Source organism: Notolabrus celidotus, chromosome 5 (genome assembly GCF_009762535.1).
Source record: "Notolabrus celidotus isolate fNotCel1 chromosome 5, fNotCel1.pri, whole genome shotgun sequence".
NCBI classification, from domain to species: Eukaryota; Metazoa; Chordata; class Actinopteri; order Labriformes; family Labridae; genus Notolabrus; species Notolabrus celidotus.
In genome coordinates this window covers 37,425,102-37,445,863 of record NC_048276.1, presented here as the reverse complement: position 1 = coordinate 37,445,863, position 20,762 = coordinate 37,425,102, and the positions used below count along the sequence as shown (strand labels likewise).

The 20,762-nt window shown below is 40.5% G+C and overlaps 1 protein-coding gene and 1 long non-coding RNA gene across 3 annotated transcripts in view; both read right to left on the bottom strand.

Annotated features, from left to right (window-relative positions):
• Nucleotides 1-1,469: 1,469 nt before the first annotated feature.
• Nucleotides 1,470-1,944, bottom strand: LOC117813211. The gene is made up of 2 exons (XR_004631363.1): nucleotides 1,742-1,944; nucleotides 1,470-1,513 (listed from the first exon to the last, which is right to left on the bottom strand). It is a non-coding gene; the product is annotated as an uncharacterized LOC117813211 (long non-coding RNA).
• A 2,256-nt stretch (nucleotides 1,945-4,200) lies between these two features.
• The window catches only part of zbtb16a (zinc finger and BTB domain containing 16a), a 202,113-nt gene continuing 185,551 nt past the window's right edge, over nucleotides 4,201-20,762 (bottom strand). For both annotated transcript variants that reach the window (XM_034683747.1, XM_034683746.1), the window contains exons 6-7: nucleotides 16,859-17,029; nucleotides 4,201-10,411 (exon numbers count right to left, since the gene is read on the bottom strand). In XM_034683747.1, the coding sequence (XP_034539638.1) occupies nucleotides 10,182-10,411; nucleotides 16,859-17,029 (401 nt within the window). In that variant the 3' untranslated portion in view covers nucleotides 4,201-10,181. The remainder of the gene's footprint in view (nucleotides 10,412-16,858; nucleotides 17,030-20,762) is intronic.

Below are 20,762 nucleotides of genomic sequence, written 5' to 3'. Positions count from 1 at the left end.
TCCTGTCAAAAAAAAAGTCAAATCGGTGTTCCTTGGGGTCAATTTGACCCCAGGCTGTTATAGCTGTATATAACATAAGAAATATCAACATTTAACACACATTTGTTTTGGTTGTTTTGGATGATTTTGAGGTCACTATAACCAAGGACACTTTCGCATGTGGCTGCAGGAGCAGGGATCGAACTACCAACCTTTACATTGTTGAGAAAGAATATTTCCAGCCACCATGTCTCTAAAGACATTCAATGATGTGTCCTGTTTCATACGTTTTGATAACATAAAAGTAAGGCAGGGCCAACGAGAGCATGACAAACTCACAGCAGTTTGATGTTCTGTTTTACAGATAAAGTCCTTCTAAATGCTTTAAATTGTTTTTATGCTTGAAATATATATTGTTGACTATTTAGATAGTCAACAAAGAAACATAAAGTACCTGACACATAAACCTGGGTAACAATCATTTGACCCCAAGGATAAAATATGTTAGTACATTTGAGGGTAACAGGAGGGTTAAAGAGCTGGTTCTTTTGGATCGGCTCACTATAAAGAGCTCCCATTAGCTCCGCTCCCAAGTGGCTCCTCAGATTTTTTCTTGTTTAAATTAATGTATTATATCAAATGTGTATTATTTATGAGGCTTTATTTATATACTCAACATGGAGCAGAGTGCTACAAAAATGTGTTATAAAGTACAAAAACAAGACCCATCACAATTAGACAAAAAGATCCAATCTCTGATGTATGTATATTATTTTATAATCTTTTAAACACCTTCATTAACAGCAGGTTCCCTTCACTGTCTTTATTCTTCACTTGTTGCACTGATGGATAAACAGCATAGACTGTATAAAATATGGACGTAGTATCCATGACGTCACCCATCTGTTTCTGAACGCTGTTTTGAGACCAATCGGCAGCGGCAGCCATATTGCTTCTGTGGAGCCAGTGTGACGTAAAGAGGCGGGCTTTGAGTCTCCTAGCCAACAGCTGCAGTGTTCCCACAGTCAGCTGTGCCTCTCATTGGAAGACTAGTAATCTCAATATCTTAGAAATTGCAGCGTTAGAAAAAAATTCACCCCCCTCACAGTGAGAGGACATCAAGAAATGAGCTATCCAGACTACACTCATCTTTTGTACCAGGCTGTAAACATGTTTATTAATGCTGTAAACATCGTCTTTTCCCCATTCATGTGTATCTGACTTCTGGAGCCAGCTTCAAGCGGATCCTCCATGAACTGAAGTTTTTAACACTTCTGCATTGACTCATATTTTTAGACCGGAGGTTGCCGCTTGATAAACAGTTCTAATGTCCATGACCTGGATGACTGAGATCCTTCACAGACAGTTCTAATGTGCCTTTGCAGGTTTTTTTTTGCAGGACCCTGATTGTTCTGTCCTCAGTATATGTCCTGTATACACCTTGACAGACAGCTAAACTCTTTCTTTACACCAAGACTCTGAAGACGTTGTCTGCTTGTCCACAGGTTTATTGGTACCTCAGAAAAGGGTGAAACTATAAAATGTACAGAAAACAATATCAGTGTTGCTTTGACATATATACAGCGTTAATAAACATATATCACCTCTAATAAATTAAATCCTTTTAACGTAACCTTATTTATATATCTATGTATTTATTTATTACTATTAACTAGGGAACACAGTGTCACACTATAAAATATGTTAATCCCAAAAATAATCTGCTACTAATAAAGATATACATTGTACAAAGAACACTTACCCACGATGCTATCAAAAACAAGAATGTTCAGGCAGATGTCCCTGGATTGCTACTGCCATTAAAAAACACCACCATGCTCTCTAATGCTCTTTTACTTTCTGTTCACAGGTCATGTGACCCAACCACTAGAGGCACACTTTCTGTCACTCTTAAAGTGACAACACCAAACTGAAACTTATAATAAAACAGGAATAAAATGAACATATTTCAACTGTGTAACAGCACACTGATTGATGACAATTTCACATCAGGGTTTAAAAAAAAAACGTCTCCCAGTCAGGAGCCGGCTCCCGTCGATCACTTCAAAGAGCTGACTCTTAGAGCCGGATCGTTTGTGACCGATACATCACTAGTCTACGTGTATTAAATGTAAAGAGTAGACAAAACTAGTTCTATTGTCACTCTTTTCATAAAGCCTCTGTATATTTATAATAAGTAGGTGCTTTATGAACAGAAAGTTCTGGGGACACTTATTAAATGTATTTAAAACCTTTGTGTTGATCTTTTTTATTTAACTAAGACAAAGAAATCCAATAAGAGAGGTTTAATAAGCTTTGTTTTCAGGGGTGACTGTAAATAGAAACTAATGTAATTAAGTAATGTGATGCCACTGAGGCTGTTGGTGGATTAAGTACGCAAATATATACGATATATTCCACTATTTAAAGGTGACATATCATGCAAAATGGACTTTTTAATGGTTCTCTACCTGAAATATGTTTCCCTGGCATGTCTACAAACCCCCCGAGAATGATAAAAATCCATTCTGCCCCTGTTCTGATTTCTCCACCTTTCTGTAAATGTGTGTGAAACGAGCCGTTTCAGACTTCAGTGTTTTTGTTACGTAACAACAATATCCGGTCTGTCACGGAGTCAGAGCTCGGAGCTTGTTCAGCCCATAGACTGTATAAAATAATACTGAATCCCTCCTCCGTTTTTCATTACCTGCATACATGTGTGCTAACAAGGAGCTTAGGAGGGAGGCATGCTAGTTGTAGGCTGTCTTAATAAACACAAAGGTCAGTTTTACTCCCCACGTCTGCAGATTTGAAGATCTAGTGGATGATTTTTATTTGTCATGGATAAGTACTAGCGCTAATTAGCATAGCCACATAGCTACATGTTCATAGCTGTAGCTGTAGCTGTAGCTGTAGCTGTAGCTGTAGCTGTAGCTGTAGCTGTAGCTGTGTACCAAGACACACGTCAACATACTGACAAATAAAACAACAAGAAACACTAAATCTGTGACCAATCCTTCAGAAAGGTCCTGCTGCCTTTCTGGCAGAGGTCGGTTTTACTCCCCACGTCTGCAGATTTGAAGATCTAGTGGATGATTTTTATTTATCATGGATAAGTGCTAGCGCTAGTTAGCATAGCCACATAGCTACATGTTCGTAGCTGTGTACCAAGACACACGTCGACATACTGATAAATAAAACAACAAGAAACACTAAATCTGTGACCAATCCTTCAGAAAGGTCCTGCTACAGGCGCCTCTCCGTCAGGATCAGATTCTGGATCAGATTCAGAGGGTTGAAGTAACGTGATCTCTGAGCAGCCGTGTATATTCAGCCAACATGTAAACATTAGATCAACGTGCTGGAGAGCCGAGGGCTCATCCACTTCCTGAGGGGGCGTGGTCAGAGAGAAAACAGAGTGTTCTGATGAGGAATGAAGAAGAGGGTTTTTCAGGCAGACCAAAATCTGATTTCAAAGTGTTTTTTTGAGCATAAACTTTAAAGACATGTTTTGGGGACCTCTTAGACCAATATATGTTGATGAAAAAAGCGTGATATGTCAACTTTAAGATGCAGTGGGTCGTATTTAGCAGCATTTCGTAAACCAACTTGGTAGATATAGTATTCATAAGTATGTTTGAATTAGTGTATAATCACCTGAATATAAGAATCATTTTGTCTTTGTTAACTTAGAATGAGTCTTTTATATCCACATAAGAAATAGGTTTTCTTCCTAGCTGGCTGCCATCTTGCAGTGCCATGTTTCTACAGCTGTACAGAAAAGACAAACTACTGATGTACACAATGTAGAATCTGACCGCTAAATATTCTCATCGCTACACACTGTACCTTTACGTACTGTTTTGAAGTTGTAGCAGAAGTTCTGTATGTTATTAAAACCTTAAAACGTCAGTAAGATGATCATTATTTAGTGTTTCTGTTCTTTAAAAACATAATCAGGAAACAAATAGCGAGCCAGAAAGAGGGCTAAGACAGACAACATGAAGTCCATTTTTTTTATTTTTTTCTAACCGCAGATTGAAAGTATACAACTGAACATCATGATTTGATTTTTATTATGAGACTCATAAATAAAAATACAAAAAATATCCACTACAAAAACAATCTACTGTTAGTAGGATGTAGAAAAAGAAATATTCTTTATATTTTCACTATCAAAGGCACAACATTGACTTTAGTGACAACATGGAGAAGAGAACCTGCAGCATTAAATCTTTTATTTTTCCTTTTTATTTTTTTTCACACTCCATCAGAGAACACTGAAATGTTACAAAGAGAGGTGTCTGATTCTACATGGAAAGAAACAAAAAAGAACAACCTCTATATCAACAGACGGTGGCTATAGATTGGTGGCACAGCTCAACAGGAAACGTACTGCCACGGAGAAAAACAAAAATAGCACGTTGTCGCTGGAAAAGACAAAGGACCTTTGCAAAGCTCTAATGCAAATTTTCAAAAACTTACACAACCGACAACAATAAGAGAACGAAAATAAAGAAAATAAAAAATAATAATTGGGCACCTTCTAAGATTAGGCTAAGATTAGGTGCTGAGGTAGACAAAAACTATAACAATTCAAATCATAATAAAAACACTATTTTCTTAATACAGAGCAACTCGACTGGCACTTGTGCTGTCACAACAATGGAGGAGAGAAGTAGCACAGACAAGCCAGGGAAAGACAGAGAGAAAAGCTTTGTTACATAAAAAGCTTTGTTATGCTTGGTCCGACAGGGCAATTGGTCCTCAGTGCTAATATAAAAAAATACAATGTCTTGGTGCTTTGTTACTCAAACAGTTTTTAGTCTAGACCTCGATGGCACATGCATTGCAACACTGCATGAAATGGCTACTTTTGTTCTAGAAACACCACACCAAAACACAGAGTGCCAGCTCCAGGGATGCCATGAATCCTCTCTGACGAATTTTACATCCCCTTCTGAATGCAAAAGTAGAAAAAAAAAAAAGGGGGAAGAGGACTTTATGAAAAACAGAAACAAAGCAAAAGGGGAACTCCCTAGTGCCAAGCCACCCTAATGGAGGTTTTCTTTATCCTATTTTTTTTGAAGAGCAATATAAAGTTCACATCAGCAAACCTGTTGCTGACAAACAGGAGAAAAATAGAATCTACGTTGACCGTTGGGGCAGACTTTTCTATGTAAGGAGCAGGTTTTGTCTCTGCAGCCGGTCTGGAATCCAGTTTTTTTCTACGCCTTGTTTTGTCTCGCTAAATAAATGCTTTTGGGTGCCAATCACAGAGGACGGCCAAAGAAAGATGCAGAATCCCTCTGCTATGTCAGTAGCAGTGAGGGTTTATTGCAGTCCTTGAAGAAGAAAAAGCCCTGCTCCATCCAGGATTAAAAATAAAAGAAAAATCAGGTCATTTTCGAGCGTCATGACATCCCTAGGGTGCTGAAGACACCATTTTTATTTTCTTCTGAAAATACAGAAACTAAGCAGATATAGATGGATATTTTTGTTGAACAAATTCCATTTTAGGCACAAAGATAGTACAGAAACATCGGAGGAACACTGAGGGAAGAACTATAACGATGCCAATGTATATATATATTTTTTTCCAACATAGAGAAAAAAAGTGGCATAGAATATCATTTTATTTTGTATCTGATCTGATTAGTGCATTTTTCCACTAATACACACACACACACGCGCGCACACACACATTTGCACACACGTAGTAACACACTCTTTGACTCACTCTTTCACCCGCACGAGAAAGTAGAAAACATTCAGAGGACGATGATAGGAACATTGTGACTGATCAGTTTGCATTGTGGTGGTTCAGACTGAGCCGTGTGTCTGGGTATATTATAGTGGGTGGATATTATGCGAGGGTGCAAAAGCCCCTCAGCTCACAGTGTTTGAGAATAAAATGGCAAGACACCGCGGGACATGCCATCCCTTCTTCTTTTTTTTTTTCAAATACAAAAACAAAAAACATGTTGACAGTCAAGTTTGATTGAAAAACTGTGAATGACAAGTACTAATTGGTCGGTTTGGCAGCGCCCCCCTGCCGTCCCGTATTTTATCACCTTTTTTTTTCTGTTATTTTTTAACTTTGTCACATACACACACACACACTCGTAAAACTTGTGGCGGATAGATTTAGTCCTTCACCTACAATGCAATTGACATCCAGAAAGCAACACTTATTATTACAATATGTTCACACACGTTTTTTGTCCAACAATATCAAAGAGGAGCAAGGCAAAAATGATTCACACCCAGAGAGAGAAAATAAAACAGGTAAAAAATAAAAGAAATACAAATATTTGTGCCCTGCTGTAACCCTCCACAAATGGAAAAAGGACTGACACTGAATACAAAAATATCACAATTTTTATATATCAAATTGCCTCTGTTGGCTCTTGTTCAGGAATATGCTCGTGTCTCGAGAGAGCTGGTCAACCGAGAGAATCTCTATTTTCAACCTTCTGGTTTTCTTTTTTTCTTTTTTGATTACCACTTGCAGTTCCAATTGTCCAACGCACTCTGCATCACTGCAAATATGACCTGTCACTGGGCAGCTCAGCGCTTTTTGATGAACCTTTCTTTTTTCACATTACAAAACTACACTTCTATTCACATATTTTCAAGTTTAATCTTGTTTTTAAACCCTCTTAAAAAGCAATAGTACTTCCTCTTATCTGCCGCATCCCTCTTCCTCATCACTTAAGGCTTCAAAATTGCTTTTTTTTTCTCTGCTCGTCTGTTGTTGGAGGTGCAGGGGGAGACTATAAGAGAAGAATAAACATCCATTTGAATGACTTTTCCAATTCTATCAACCTCTATGTTTGTTATCTCTTACCCTTTTATATACACTTTGCTTAAAAACACAATCATAAATCAACTTTTGAAAAAAAAAAAAAAAAAAAGCATGAGATGAAGTAGCAATGATGAAATAATGCAAAACACAAACACACACAAAAATGTGCTTTTGCCAAAAATGAAAAACAACTTAGAGGTAGCTTTTATACATGACCAAACCTTCCGGCTCATTAACAAGCGGGGTTAATAATACCAAGTTTGGTAACAAATAATGCACAAAGAAATACACAGCATTAGAAAAACGAACAAAAAAAGAATCTCTTCACCGTGGCACTTATATTTTTCTCTGCACACACATTGCTTCATCATGTTGTGCAATGCATCTTTTCCAACATACACTTATCAACAAAATAAAAGTGTACAAATGAAAGAAAAGGGAAAATTAAAAAAATACACAAGCAACATGAGGTCACAAAACGAGGTAATTCAAGTACGATGTGTTGAGATCAAACTCAAGGTCAATAATAACAACAACAACAACAACAACGATTACAACAACAACAACGACGACAAAGAACAACAGGAGACGAGAGACGAAGCGCAGGGACAAAACCACAGAGAAAGAGCTGATTTATTCTGTCGTCTTACTGGTCGCCCCCTGAGCTGCTGGCTCGTCCTAACAGTGATTTCCCCCTTTTTCCACCGGCCATTTGGATATGTGATCATCCCGGTAACGCTGTGACGATGCAGTGATGCTAAATAAAGCCCAAGGTTCACCCAGAAGAGCTGCGGCTGTGTAAGCGAAACAGAGCTAATGCTGCTTTTCAGAGAGTTCAGAAAGTCTGACATTCAGAGTTTTGTGTTGTTCAGGGTTTTGTCAACATGACAATGGTTCTGTAAATATTAATATCTGCTAGCTTTTGACAACAGCACTTAATGCTGGATGGAGAGAATCTTCCAAACTGAGTCACCATGTTCACATGGCAGCCGCTTTCCTCAGACATTACGTCCAAGATGAGAAGCTAACACTCTGTCCTAACACCCTCCGACTGTCTTTCGGGTATCAGGTCTGAGAAAAGTAGGAATTTTGACAAATCACAGATTGATCAGCAAATGAAAATGGATAACACAAATTCAAGGAGACATCCAGTCATGTTTTAAGGAACACAACATGTTTAGCTACTGTTAAACCACAGCTAATGTTAGCATCCAAAAACCTCCAAGCTAACATTACACTGTGATTTTTAAACATGAAACTTTAGGAGAAGTCCAGGGTCTTATTCCCAGGCTTGACTACATTTTTTAAAGATGAGAATTAAAATTAACAAACAACTTTTTGCAACCTTTTTTGAGAAACTCCATCCAAAGGTAAGCTAACTCTAGCCACTCTCTAACTGCAGCTTGATGTTTCACATGTCTTTTTACTTTTGTCCAGAGCAATAAAGCAGTGAAATAAAAAAATGTAACACTTTGTTTTTACTGATTTATAACCTTGAACAAAGCAACATTTTAAGAGTCTTAAATCTTCTCATCCTGAGCTTGATGTGAGTGGAAAACAACCACCATGTGAAGCTGGTGGATTAAAAGCGTTCTTAAAGTTACATCCTCCTTGGTTTTGTGAAATGCAGGTGTTGACTTCAGGTGAAAGGCAGCATCAGCACCCTGTCTGATCTTACACAGCCCAGTATGAACCCGGCTCACAGTCTTTCACATTCATATTTTTTATGCCATTTAACAGTCTTCAACCAGCCGCACTCCCTTCGACAGAAAGCGTGCAGCTAAGGCATTCCCAACACGTCTTCAACATTCACTATGAGCAGTCGAAGTCACAGGACTCCCCACGGAAAGCAGCGATTTACCATTTCCCCATTTAGTCTTCCATCACTGTGGTGAATGGACAGGTCTGTTGTAGTCAGAGTGTTACTGTCTGTGTGTCAGTTTGTGTAGTTCATTATTAGTGTGAGATAACGATAGTCATCAGGTTAATGTACATGGATATAAGCAGTCCAGTAATCTATTGCTGAGTAGGCTGGGTTTAATGTGGCGTACTGTAATAGTGAGTAATGATGTAATGAAAAGAGATATAACTTGAAGACATCAAACAGAGACTGTTGTCGTGACACGTTTTACCTGTGCAATCAAGCTACGATAAACTACGATGCAGAGCTTAAAATATATAGGATGAAAAAAGTGACGCTTGTTAGCCGTTGGTTCTCCGCAGAGAACCGTGAGCGGCCAGTGGTGACTTGACTTTCGCCAGCCCTCATCTGACAGAGATGCAGAACCAGGAAGACTACTGAGAAACTGGGGAGACTTCCAACAAACAAAAAAAGCAGCACTGATATCATCCCCCCCTTACAACCAAACAGACGCTTGGTTTGCAGTATCATAGTGCTCCCATTCATCCAGTTCAACTGTGTAATCTACTGCACACTGACTCGGCTGCTGATTCTCAGGGGCTATCTCACTGCCGGGGCTGAGATCTGGAGGATCTCATGTAAAGACCGGCAGATCTGTGTGAAAACTGGGAGGATATGTGACTTATGTATGGGTAGAAATGACGAGAGGCTGTAAAACAGATACAGAAATAAAGGGGAACTTACACTGAATTTCTAAAGATCAGCTTCTTAGTGAGATTCTGAAAATTAATCTCCATCCTTCTTTGAGATTTCTTGGTTGTGGTTCATCACAACCAAAATAAAAATAGATGTGGCCATTTGGAGAACGTTTGGCTTCTGAAAGTCAGAAGTTTGTTTTTTTTACATTGTAAAGTTAAATCACGAGGACTCAGGGGCCTGAACTGAGGCTCAATTTCACATTTTCTTCATGTGATCTGAAAAACTATAACAGAACGGGCTTTGTGTAAACAAACCAATACTAAAGTAGAACTATAAAGACCCCAAACCTCCTGTTTGGAGAAGAAGTAAAAGGTTCAGTTTTTGATGGGGAGAATATTTTCAAGATAGCCCTTGAGAATCTGCATTCTCCTTCCTGGCAGCAGCATCCACAAAGTCACTTTCTGGCAGCTTTCTTGCTTTCTGACGCTGCATGAAAATGACCTGAAACACTTAACACAGTTGCAGATGTAGTGAATAACCCGATGAATCCGAACAATGGTGGAGAGGCTCTCTCCATGTCCAAGTCTTCCTCTTCTTAGCACTTTTGTCCCATCATCACCACCTTTTCACTCCGTCAGTCGGTCGTCGCCGCCTTTGCATGAACAGAAAAAAGAGAAAACAAACCCTCTTGCTTTCGAGTCTCTCGCCGTTGACATTCCTCGATCGTCAACACTCTTCACCTCTCCCCTCTTTGCTAAATTTCTTTCTCCTTTACTTCTCAAACCCTTCCCCTCCCTCACCCGTAACCTTTCTCTTTTCATCCGCTCTCCGGCCTCAGACGTAGCAGAGGTACAGGTAGGTCTTCTCTATGCGCCAGTCTGGAGGGACGTCTTCGGGCTTGTGGCCTTTCATGTGCTTCTGCATGGCTGACAGGCTGGGGCAGTACTCCAGGCAGATGGTGCATTGGTAGGGCGAGGCGCCGTTGTGGGTGCGCAGGTGCTTGATCATGGCCGAGTAGTCCCTGGATCGCTGGTGGCACAGCTTGCACTCGAATGGCTTCTCACCTGAGGATGATAGGGGTGGGTTTGAAGACAACAACAGGGTTAGCCTAAGTGCCTCTCAGTGATAGTGTTGTGACCTTTAGAAACATGATGTGACTGTTAATCAGGAAACAGAAATTGTTAAAAGGAGAAAGACAAGCTGTCTTTGTCTATGAGACACCTTCACATAAATTTAATGCAACACTTGTCACCACCAGTAGCATTAAAGTCTGCGTTGTTCCAAACACAATGTGATGGAAGAAGAAGTGTGCTAAATCAGAGCCTTTTCTGCCCGTACATGATATGGTAGGATGGATTTACTGAGCCTAGATAGTCAAATTGCTGTGATTTATTCCTAATGAAGTACTTTAACAAGCTGGCTCTTACTTGTGTTATTTTGGTCATGATTCATACCAGTTAATGTGATGAAGAGTCAGACCTGTGACATAAGTTGTTTCAGGAGACTTAGGTGAGACGTGTGCGTAATTACTGAGACTGGATGAGAATAAACATAAAGGATTAGAGTAAATATAAAAACCAATAAGAGTCATTTAACCAACATGTGAGGATTTCACTCTCTGTTTACATAAAGGGTTATTCTTTACTGAGCGGACAAGTTTGAAATTATGCTGGCTCATGTTGCACGTCCTCAGGTTGCACAAGCAAATACAACGGAGATCAGATGGTTGAGATTCAACATCATCAAAGACCTTGATTTGAAGATGAAGCATTATCTCATGTATTGCATTGAGATGAGCAGGTCTGTGTTTTGCTCTTAGACCTGAATGAGGGAGGATTCCTTCATGGTTACATTACTCTGCTTAGTTTAGTAATTTCTTGTCTTCCTAAATCTCCTTCTATCCCACTTGCAAGCCCAACACAGTCGGGGTTTCTGCCTGTTCTCTCACCACTGTTAATCGTTAAATGCTGCAACAGGCTCAGGATAGATTCATGTTGGATCTCTGTAGAAAGTATAATGAGTACAGTGTAAACCATAGACTGTATAAATCATGGCTGTAGAATCTGTGACATCACCCATCTGTTCCTGAAGCTCTGTTTTGACTCAAGCTAACTTAGTGTGAGGTACAGAGGTGGAGTTTGAGCCTCCTAGCCAACAGCTATGTGTTCCTGCCTGTCAATCAAGTCAGTCATGTCCTTATTTGGGTAATCTTAATATCTTCTGAACTGTTGCATTAGAAAAAATTCACCCCCCAGTGTGTCCTGATAGAGAAATGAGCTACGTAGAAACCAGCGATTTTTGTACCAGGCTGTAAACATGTTTATTTCTGCTGTAAAGATCATCTTCTTTGAATTGGTGTCTATGTGGTTTCCTGTGTTTCTGCAGCCAGCCTCAAGTGGACACTCGATGAACTGCAGATTTTAACACTTCCACATGTGCTTCATATTTTGAGACTGGAGGTTGCCACTTGGGTTAGACGTGCTATTTGTGCCTTGAGGTAACATGAATCATGAATTGATACTATATATGAATAAAGATTGATTGGTTAAATAAATCTGGGAATGATATTTCTACTAATGAGTTTGATGGGGCAAGAAACAAAGAGAAGATTGGGAACAAACCATCAGCTTATCAAATATATCTATTGTATCTGGACTTTCAAATGCAGGTGAAGATTTTGAAAATAATCATTATGACAACTCCTTTTTCAGACTTCTTCTTGTTGAGCATGTAACTCAGTGAAACCCTTTTTAAGGGGTTCAAAACAGCAAAAGTAACATCCACAAAGTAATTAAAGTGACCCATCCTATGATGGCAACATGTTTTGTTTTGGCAGTAAAGACTGCTGGACATGAAACCTGTCGTGTTAGAGGTTAAGATGTCCCTCTGTCAGGCGACAGGAGGGAAACATATCCCATCAACGCTAATCTAGAGACCACAGATATCACCCTGTTCGACCACCAAAATTCTGCTGTTGCTTTCATTAATTGGACTGTGCACAAAGTTTGCGGCATGTCAAACCCAGGAGTGAAATCCCAACAGTGTCCCTCGCAGCAGCTGTAAAAGACCACACTAACTCTGGTTCATCTGCCCCGAGTAATTGGAAAGAGAGACGAATAACAGTGCTGTACTGTAGTGAAGTCTGCTCACCTTAGAGAGACCTGCAAATTTTCCCCGGAGAACTAATAAAATAATCTGATTAATCTCATGGTTCAAGGGGAAGGAAATCATTTGTGTTTGGTTATCAGTTCATTTTACTGGTTCTGTTAAAAGGAGGTCACTGTACGGGACAGTGTAGCAAACAAAGGCTTTTTTCCACGCCATGCTGAGCACAAAAGATGTCCTGCCAGTTAATCAACTATTAAATGTGTCAGCAGAGGTTTTTAATGACTTGCTTTCGCTTTGTTATGTTCAACATTTACTTTCTTTGGATGTCCTTTTAAAAAAAACATGAAAGGAGAACGCTGAGGAGTCAGTAAATGATCAGTAAAGTCTGCATCCAGGCTGGAACATGAAGCTCCTGTGAGGAACTTTGGGTTTTTTTTGGTGAACAAAGCAGGACATTTTACTGCTTTGCTGGTCTTGTTCTTTACTTAATGAAAGCTGTACTTATTGTTTTTTTGTTGTTACATTTTTTGTGCTTTTGTGCCTTTATGATAGAGAGACAGGAAATGTGGGGAGCAGAGAGTGGGGACTACATGCATGGCAGGAGTCAAACCAGCGAAACCTGCGTCAACCTGCGTAGGGGCGACGCAGAAGTATAAATCAGCCTTTAGACTGCTTGGCCACCAGCGCCCCGAAAGCTGTATTTTCTAATAAAAACATCATCCTTCTTTAGTTTGAATGTCCAAAATGCAGCAAACAATGGATCTTTGATGTGCAAAACTTAAAAATGACTCCACGGTAGGATTGTTGGGCGTATGGAATAACTGTGAAGAAATAATCAGTCTTATCTCTGCTGCTCTGGTTTGCTTTTGTAGGTCATATGAAAGCATTAGCATTCATTTCAGGCTGTTCATTCCCAGGTACAAAATCCTCACAGGAGCTTTAAGCTGATACAAAAAGCGTACATTTCTTGGCCTGTTGGACTTTGACCGAGCAATGTCAGCACGTTCTTAGGTATAGTATAGTGTGATTAATTTCCTCATAAATGTTAGACATGCTGGTCAGAGCTGTGGAGAATACTAAAGAAGACCTAAGGTGCCTGAGACAAGAACAATGTCATAAAATTTACATTAAGAACCAAAATGGGTGTGAAATCTAAGAATATGTGATGTTTAAATGTTCCTTTTTGAATCACCTAATCTATGCTACATTACACTAAATACAGGTGCTGTCATGAAGAACTCCTGAAGGTGTCATAAATCAAAGTGCAGCGCTGTTCTTGTGCTGTGTGTGTGTGTGTGTGTCTGTGTGTGTGTGTGTGTGAGGGGGGGCTGCTACATTCTAGAGGCACATTTCAATTCAGCCACAGCAGCCATCCTAAATGTGCTAATGATTTGAGTGATGGCAGGGAATAATCCGCCAGCGCTCAAGCCGGCAGACGCAAATTAGACATGTAAATGCTGACCTTTACCAATGGCATTTGAAATGAGCTGTCGGAAGTGATCTGGCCCGGCGCTCGCTGTCACCTTTCAGCTGAGGCCCTCACGCATCTGTGCGGGCGAAATGGGCGCTCTCACACTCACGCCTCAGCCGCTCGCTCGCTCCGGTTCTTTTTTCAGAGGCCTGGTTAACCTTGACCTCCCTGCAGGGTTGGGTTACTGTGCTATTGAGCCAATGAGCGTAAACGCAGGGATGCAGGTTGTGGTGTTTGTGCAGAAGTGTGGACACCTGCACTGTGTTGATATTGATAACTGGACTGTAAACAGAGTCGCCTCAAATAAGCAGCTAATAATGAATTGCAAATGTGGCCCAGGTATTGATCCGCCATTGGCATTTGGGATGTGTGGAGAGGAGGGGCTGGGGGGGTTAGGTTGCCAATGTCGATGATTCATCAAGCAGCTCCCTTTTGTGCGAGGTGGCCTTTGACTGTGAGCTTGTCACTTGCTCTTGTTATCTGCTGTTGCTCCCTGGCTTAACGCAAAGCCCCCTCCCCCACACAAAAGGGGAAAGGGTGGACGGAGGGGAGCCAATTATTGGACAGGCTGCCTTGATAGTGTGGCTTAACAGCTGGCTTATTGAATGGGAGATGGGAGGGGGGCTGCTGCGCGTGTGTGTGTGTGTGTGTGTCAGAGAAAAAGAGATGGTGAGGAAGCATAAAGCCTTGGCAGCGTGCCATCCTGGCAAGCACCCGTGGTATCCTCGCTCAGTCTGCCTCATAGTGCGCACTCATTCTCCAGGGCACCCAGCTTATCACTGTGTCAACATCTTTATGGGGCTCTAAATATACCGGGATCAATACAAAGTCTTCTGAGACATCCATCTACTGTATCACAGCAACAAAGATATTCATCTGCTCTCGTCTGTGCCTCGCAACTCGGATTTCCTACAACAGAGTCCCTTAATAGGAACAAAAAGCTGCCTCACTTTCAAACCTGCATTATTATATGGGGCAATGAGGAGCTACATAATGTGGCATCTGAATTAAACCAGGAGAAGCAGGACAGCCGCCATATTTATAGGTGAAATATCTTTTTTTAAATAACAAAACAACAACATACAGCTGCTTGTGTTTTAACCTGGTGAGTTATTAGCTTATTAGCTAAAACATTCCTTGAAAAGGTTTAAAATGTTTTGGTAGATATTCCTTCTTTCTGAGGATGAGATTAGAAACGAGTGTCATGTGAAGGCTCCTATAGTGAGCTTAAGTCAGGAAGATCTTAGCTTCACTTAGCTTAGCTTAGCATGAAGACTTTTGTGTTTTGAAACCCAAAATAAAATGAAAATTTCACAGTTAGGTTTTTAACTTTAGGAAGTGCTTTTCTTGCTGAAAAAGAAAGAAACATCACAAGTCTTACGTCTGTGTGCAGAGGTGGAATCAGGTAGTGGAAAGCTTAGCTTAGCATCAAGACATAGTTAATGTGTTGGTAATAATTTAAAGTTTCAATGAAGAGCAGATGAGACTAACCCAAATCTGTAAGCTCAGCTCAGAGGATAATACTTGAAGTTTTAACTGAGCTTCCAGCAGGAGAACTTTTGTGTTTCAACAAAAGACATGCTTAAGGCTTGTTCAAGCTTCCTTCACTTGTGAAATTAGATACTTTTACGTTTAAACCGTATTACAAACTTCATGCTCCCATGCAGGGTGTAAAATGAACACCCGCCAAGCGCTAATGGAGGTAAAAAATTAGTTTGGCGTGTAAAACAAAAAACACACACCTGCCAGTGGCCGATGGAAAATGTTGTATTGCATGTGAGGTTTTGTTTTCATACTTTCACCCATTTCTGCAGACTGTCAGGCTATTTTGACCCACGCGGCCCGCTGAACTTGTGTTGTGATTTGGTACATTGGGAACGGTGTGACGTCAGCTACTGGAGTTCTATTCATTCCCTTTGCTTGATGAAGCACGGCGGGAAGAGCGTTTCGAGGAAGATGTGATATGATACATTCCCACCACAAACAAAAAGGATAAAGAAAGAGGCAGGAGACGATCAAGTTAAAGACGTTCCTGTTAAAGCTGTGAGACAGACATTTGGCTCACTCAGTCAATGTTAAAAGTTGCACTTTTGAATATTTCTAATACATGATGATGCAGCGGTCACCTTGAAATGAAGTATAACCTAATGAAATAGCAAGAATCTCATTTTATCTGTACATAACTGTATTCTTTAAGTGACGCCTAAGTTGGATTTTCATAATAAAAACATATGGTAATTATTTTAAATCAAATAAGGCATAAAAATATTTTTTGGCCAATACATTTTTGGAGGTCACTAGCCAATGGCGGATGAGGTAAAAAGTTAATTTCACGCCCTGCTCCCACGCATCCTTTATGTGGGAGTGGTCTTTAAACAAGGCATTCAATAATAAATGCACTTGCTGGCGGTACAGCACTGTTCATTGTGTGTTCGCTAGCTTCCAAACAACATGCAGAACTACGGGTAGAAGGCTCTGTCCGTATACTTAGAGGATGTAAAGTATAGGCAGGCCTTTAAAGGTTCTCATAACAAAATTAGCCATGCTTTATTCCTTATAGATTGAGATTAATAAATTATGTAAGTTCCCTATGAAGCTGGAGTCAGGAAACAGCCTAAAATAAAACCACCAACTCTTACAATTAAACTCAAAAATGGTATCTCAGTGGTTTGCACAGATTCCTTGGTCTACATCCTGGTAAACCATTGTGGGGTTGCCAGGTTTGATACCATTATGTCTGTACCAAAACCTCACTGTTTGGCAACCTGTGTGCTTGAAACACTGCAAAAGATATTCTGGGCATAAGAATAAACCAACGTGAAGAAAGACGTCGTTCCAGCACAGACAAGTTTCCAAACCTTTGATTATCTCCTTCAAATAATTTTGCATTTTTGTCCTCTAACATCATCCTGGTGAGTTTTGAACACGGTACCTGTGTGCACACGGTAGTGGGTTTCCAGCTGGTGCTTGAGGCTGAACTTCTTCCCACAGCCGTTACATTCATAGGGCTTCTCCCCAGTGTGGATGCGTTTGTGGCCCTTCAGCGTGCTCTCATCTCGGAAGCAGCTCCCGCAGAACTCGCACTCATATGGATGGTCCCCTGCTGTAATGTGGAGAGAGAGAAGCCAGGTTTACTTCATGTGCAGACAAGATGGTGTTGTTTGAAGCAAAAGCATGACAGTTAACCAAAGAGCAGGATGGACAAAAAAAAACCTTAGTATTAATTCCAATTGATGGGTGAAATTTGCATGCACATGGTAATCTAAAAGTGTCACCAGAGTCGAGGTTTCACTATAAACAAGAATCTTTTATAACAGCTTAGCTCCAATCAGCAGTCTGAGTGCAACTGGAGGTAAAAACACAGCAGAGAAACCAACAGGAGCCAGGACACTACACATGTTGTCTGGTTATTTGGGTGTTTCTATGCACAAAGCTACAACAGAAGCTGTTGTTGTATACTCACGTACAGGCTGTTAAAACCAGCCAACAAATCAAAGCAATCTTTTGTCTGTTCCTAAAAAAATCACCTGCATCGTAGGAAATCAACAAGATGTCTTTTTAATGGAAGCTGTAAAACTTTAATTAAAGGTTAAATTGAAAACCTTCAAGTCTCAGCCAATCACCATCCACTATCTGTGCTGGTTTGAATACTGTATTCAAAGTTATCCAGCTAATGACATCTAGGTTCAACAGCATGTGTGCGCTGTGTTATATCCCTTCCATGCTCTGTTTGCTCTTGCACACCCTGCCCCACTGGAAGCGCGTTTCAGGCGTAGTGTAGCTCGGCACGGCTCACAGCAGCACAACTTGTTGGTTTAATGTTTATAGTCATGTTGTTCTTTGTCATGCTGTTAGCTACAGACGAAGTCAATCGCTAGAACTCCAGTTGTGATCGGCGTGGATCACAGATTTGTGCCTCTATATGATCTGACATACAGTCAGGGGACTGTACAGTGTTGTGTTTCATAATTGAACAGATGCTCTATGCCTTTCCTGCGTCTGACTGCCTGTCCGGGGGGATCTATCTGTTAAGTTTGAGGTCTGCTGGGCGGACTCAGCATGCTTCTTTATCGAAGCGGACCGGACTGAGACATGATACAACGTTCTCTGTGAAAACACAAGCGTTGGCCATCATGGAAAACATTCACCACCCTCTCTGTGAATCACAGGAGCACATTCAGTGCAAGACTCATTCCCCCTAAATGCACCACAGAACGCCACAGGAAGTCATTCCTGCCTGTGGCTCTCAGACTGTACAACTCCTCCCTCTGATCACTGAACTACAACCTGTACTCTGTGAATTAACCGTACAATACATTGTGCAATATCCTTACCACGTTAACAGCCTTGTATATATATCTCCTTCATTCCCAGCGCTTTTGTACAAAGATATTCTGCGCTTCTGTATATACTTATTTTTATTTCGTTTCATTTCATTTCATTTATTTTATTAAATTAAATTAAATTAAATTAAATTTAAATTAAATTAATTTAATTAAATTTAATTTGTATTTATATCTTATTTTATTCCTTCTATTACTATTCTGACTCTCTTAAATGCTGTTTTTTAAGAGCTCTGTAATAACCGAATTTCCTTCCCTCCCTGGGATAATACATTTCTGATCTGATCTGATCTGACTAGAGGGGCCACAGATTGACTCTGGGGAGCGTAGTGCTCACAGACTGGACCGTGGCTCACTATTGTTTGTGTCATCAAGGCTTGAGAGGAGTCAGGATACAATTCTGTTCACGTTGGTTATTCATGAACACACTGTGGGGTTATTTTGGGTGATTAATCTGGATCATCATCTTACTCTAAATGAAACACATCACAGTTCACTTTGAATGGGTCCAATAAGTCGTCATCCGTCTCTCTGATAGGTCGACTCTCTGAACTGGATAAGCTTTGAAAGCAAACAGTAACTTCAGGTCGAATGAAAAGTTTTGTTTGCACAAAGTAAAGACTGATTTGGTGTTGCTGGATTATTTGGTGTCTGGTTATTTGCCTTTAATCCATCCTCAGAAACTCGTGAATAATGATTGTTGTCTCAGGAGCAAAGGCAGATGAAGTGTAATGTTGTTACAGAGCTGCAAACTTCTTAAGAAGAAAGAGGCAATTTGTCTTTGACACTGCAGACTGCTGTTAACCACCCATCTCTTTGCAGCTGCTTCTATTAAGCATGACCCTCATGTTTCTCTTCCATAAATCAAGCTCTCCTTCACCACTCTGGAGAGTGTTTGCTCATACTTCTTTATAACCTCCTTCTGTATCTTTTATGCTTCTTTTGATGACTGTGATGGAGACCAACAATCTAATGCACCTTTACATCAGACAGTCAGGTTATAGGTGTGAGTATCCAGACATCACCAGTCTGTTTAGATGAGTTACACACAACAGTCAGCACATATGGTTCTGATAGGACTGCACAAATTTGAACCAGATTTTGAACCAAATTCCACCAGATCTGTGTCCGCTACGTCTCCGATCCGTCACGGCACCAGATCTGATAGGTTTCTATTCTAGTCAATGTGTTAACTTCCACTGGATCCGCTCTGTTGCGTTCCAGCTGTGACTCTGATCTGGCAGGTTGGAACGCAACGGATCAGATAGTCAAGACTTCTATTGTTCTCGGATGCCGGAGCATGACGCATCAATCTCAACAGAGCAGATGGAGCGGGACAGGAAGTCAGGTTTCACCAAAACAAAATGAAAACATCCGGTTAATTTTCAGAATAAAACACTGTGTTATCACCAGATCGTATTTCACTTAACTACAACAACAAACCAAAGTCATGATGAGCGGAGCCAGGCCTGGAGTCAACAGGTCAGAGGTTTTCAGAGGACCAGAAAGACAACATGGATGAGGAGAGGAGGAGGAGAATCCTTGATTCAATGATTACAGAGTGAAAACCTCGGTCACATGACTCCAGCTGTCCGGAGGTCCTGCTCCGTGCTGCGTTCTGAAAACGCAACCGGTGAGTGTTGACAGACAAGAGAGGATGGAGCCGGACCGCAGCGGATCAGAGACAGACCGGACATGGATCTGGTGGAAGACTTGTGTCACAGAAGTCTGTTTTAAACACGTTCTCTGTTTTGTGTTCTGTGAAGCTCTGCTTGTAATCTGCAACTCTTTTGCACTTCTGTAACTCTGGTTTGACATCCTTGTTGAGTGTCAGGTGGCAAAAAGACATATTGAAATCTGATTTGAGCGTGCAGGATCTGAAGACTGACACAAGTCTTCAGAAATCTGGTTGGACTCTAATTTTCAACCTCCTCCAAATGCAGCTTGAAGTCAATTTTCTGTGTTTGCTTCGTGTTTTCTTCTTCTCAGACTTCAAACATGAATCTGAATAATAATTTCCAAACAACCTTGAAGTGCAAGAATATCAGATTTGGGATTAGCAGCATGAAAAAAGCCAGGGAGTCAAGGGTGCCAAAAGACATGGTATGAAAACTTTGTTTCTTTGCTTCATGTCTGAGAAGAGGACTTAATGAGTAAACTGTAGGAATAGGTGACTTAATGAAACTGAACTTTGAACCTCCTTTGAGGAGCATTTGGTTTTTGTTTTAATTTTGGTGCCCCTTACAGGTCTTATCTCACGCTGGTCTTGTCCGGTACATGTGTAAGTCGTGTTCTCTGATGAAAATCTGCTTCTTTAATAGTCAGGTTTATCTCTCACTGAATCTAAATCTTTGCCGTAGTAAATGCAAACAAAGGCTGATTCTGCAAACAAAGGCTGTTTCTGTGGTGTGCTATTACTCACTTAGTCTGACACCTACCTTGCCGTAGTGGAAACAAGCAGTGAAACAACCATAAACAGATGATCACTCTTGC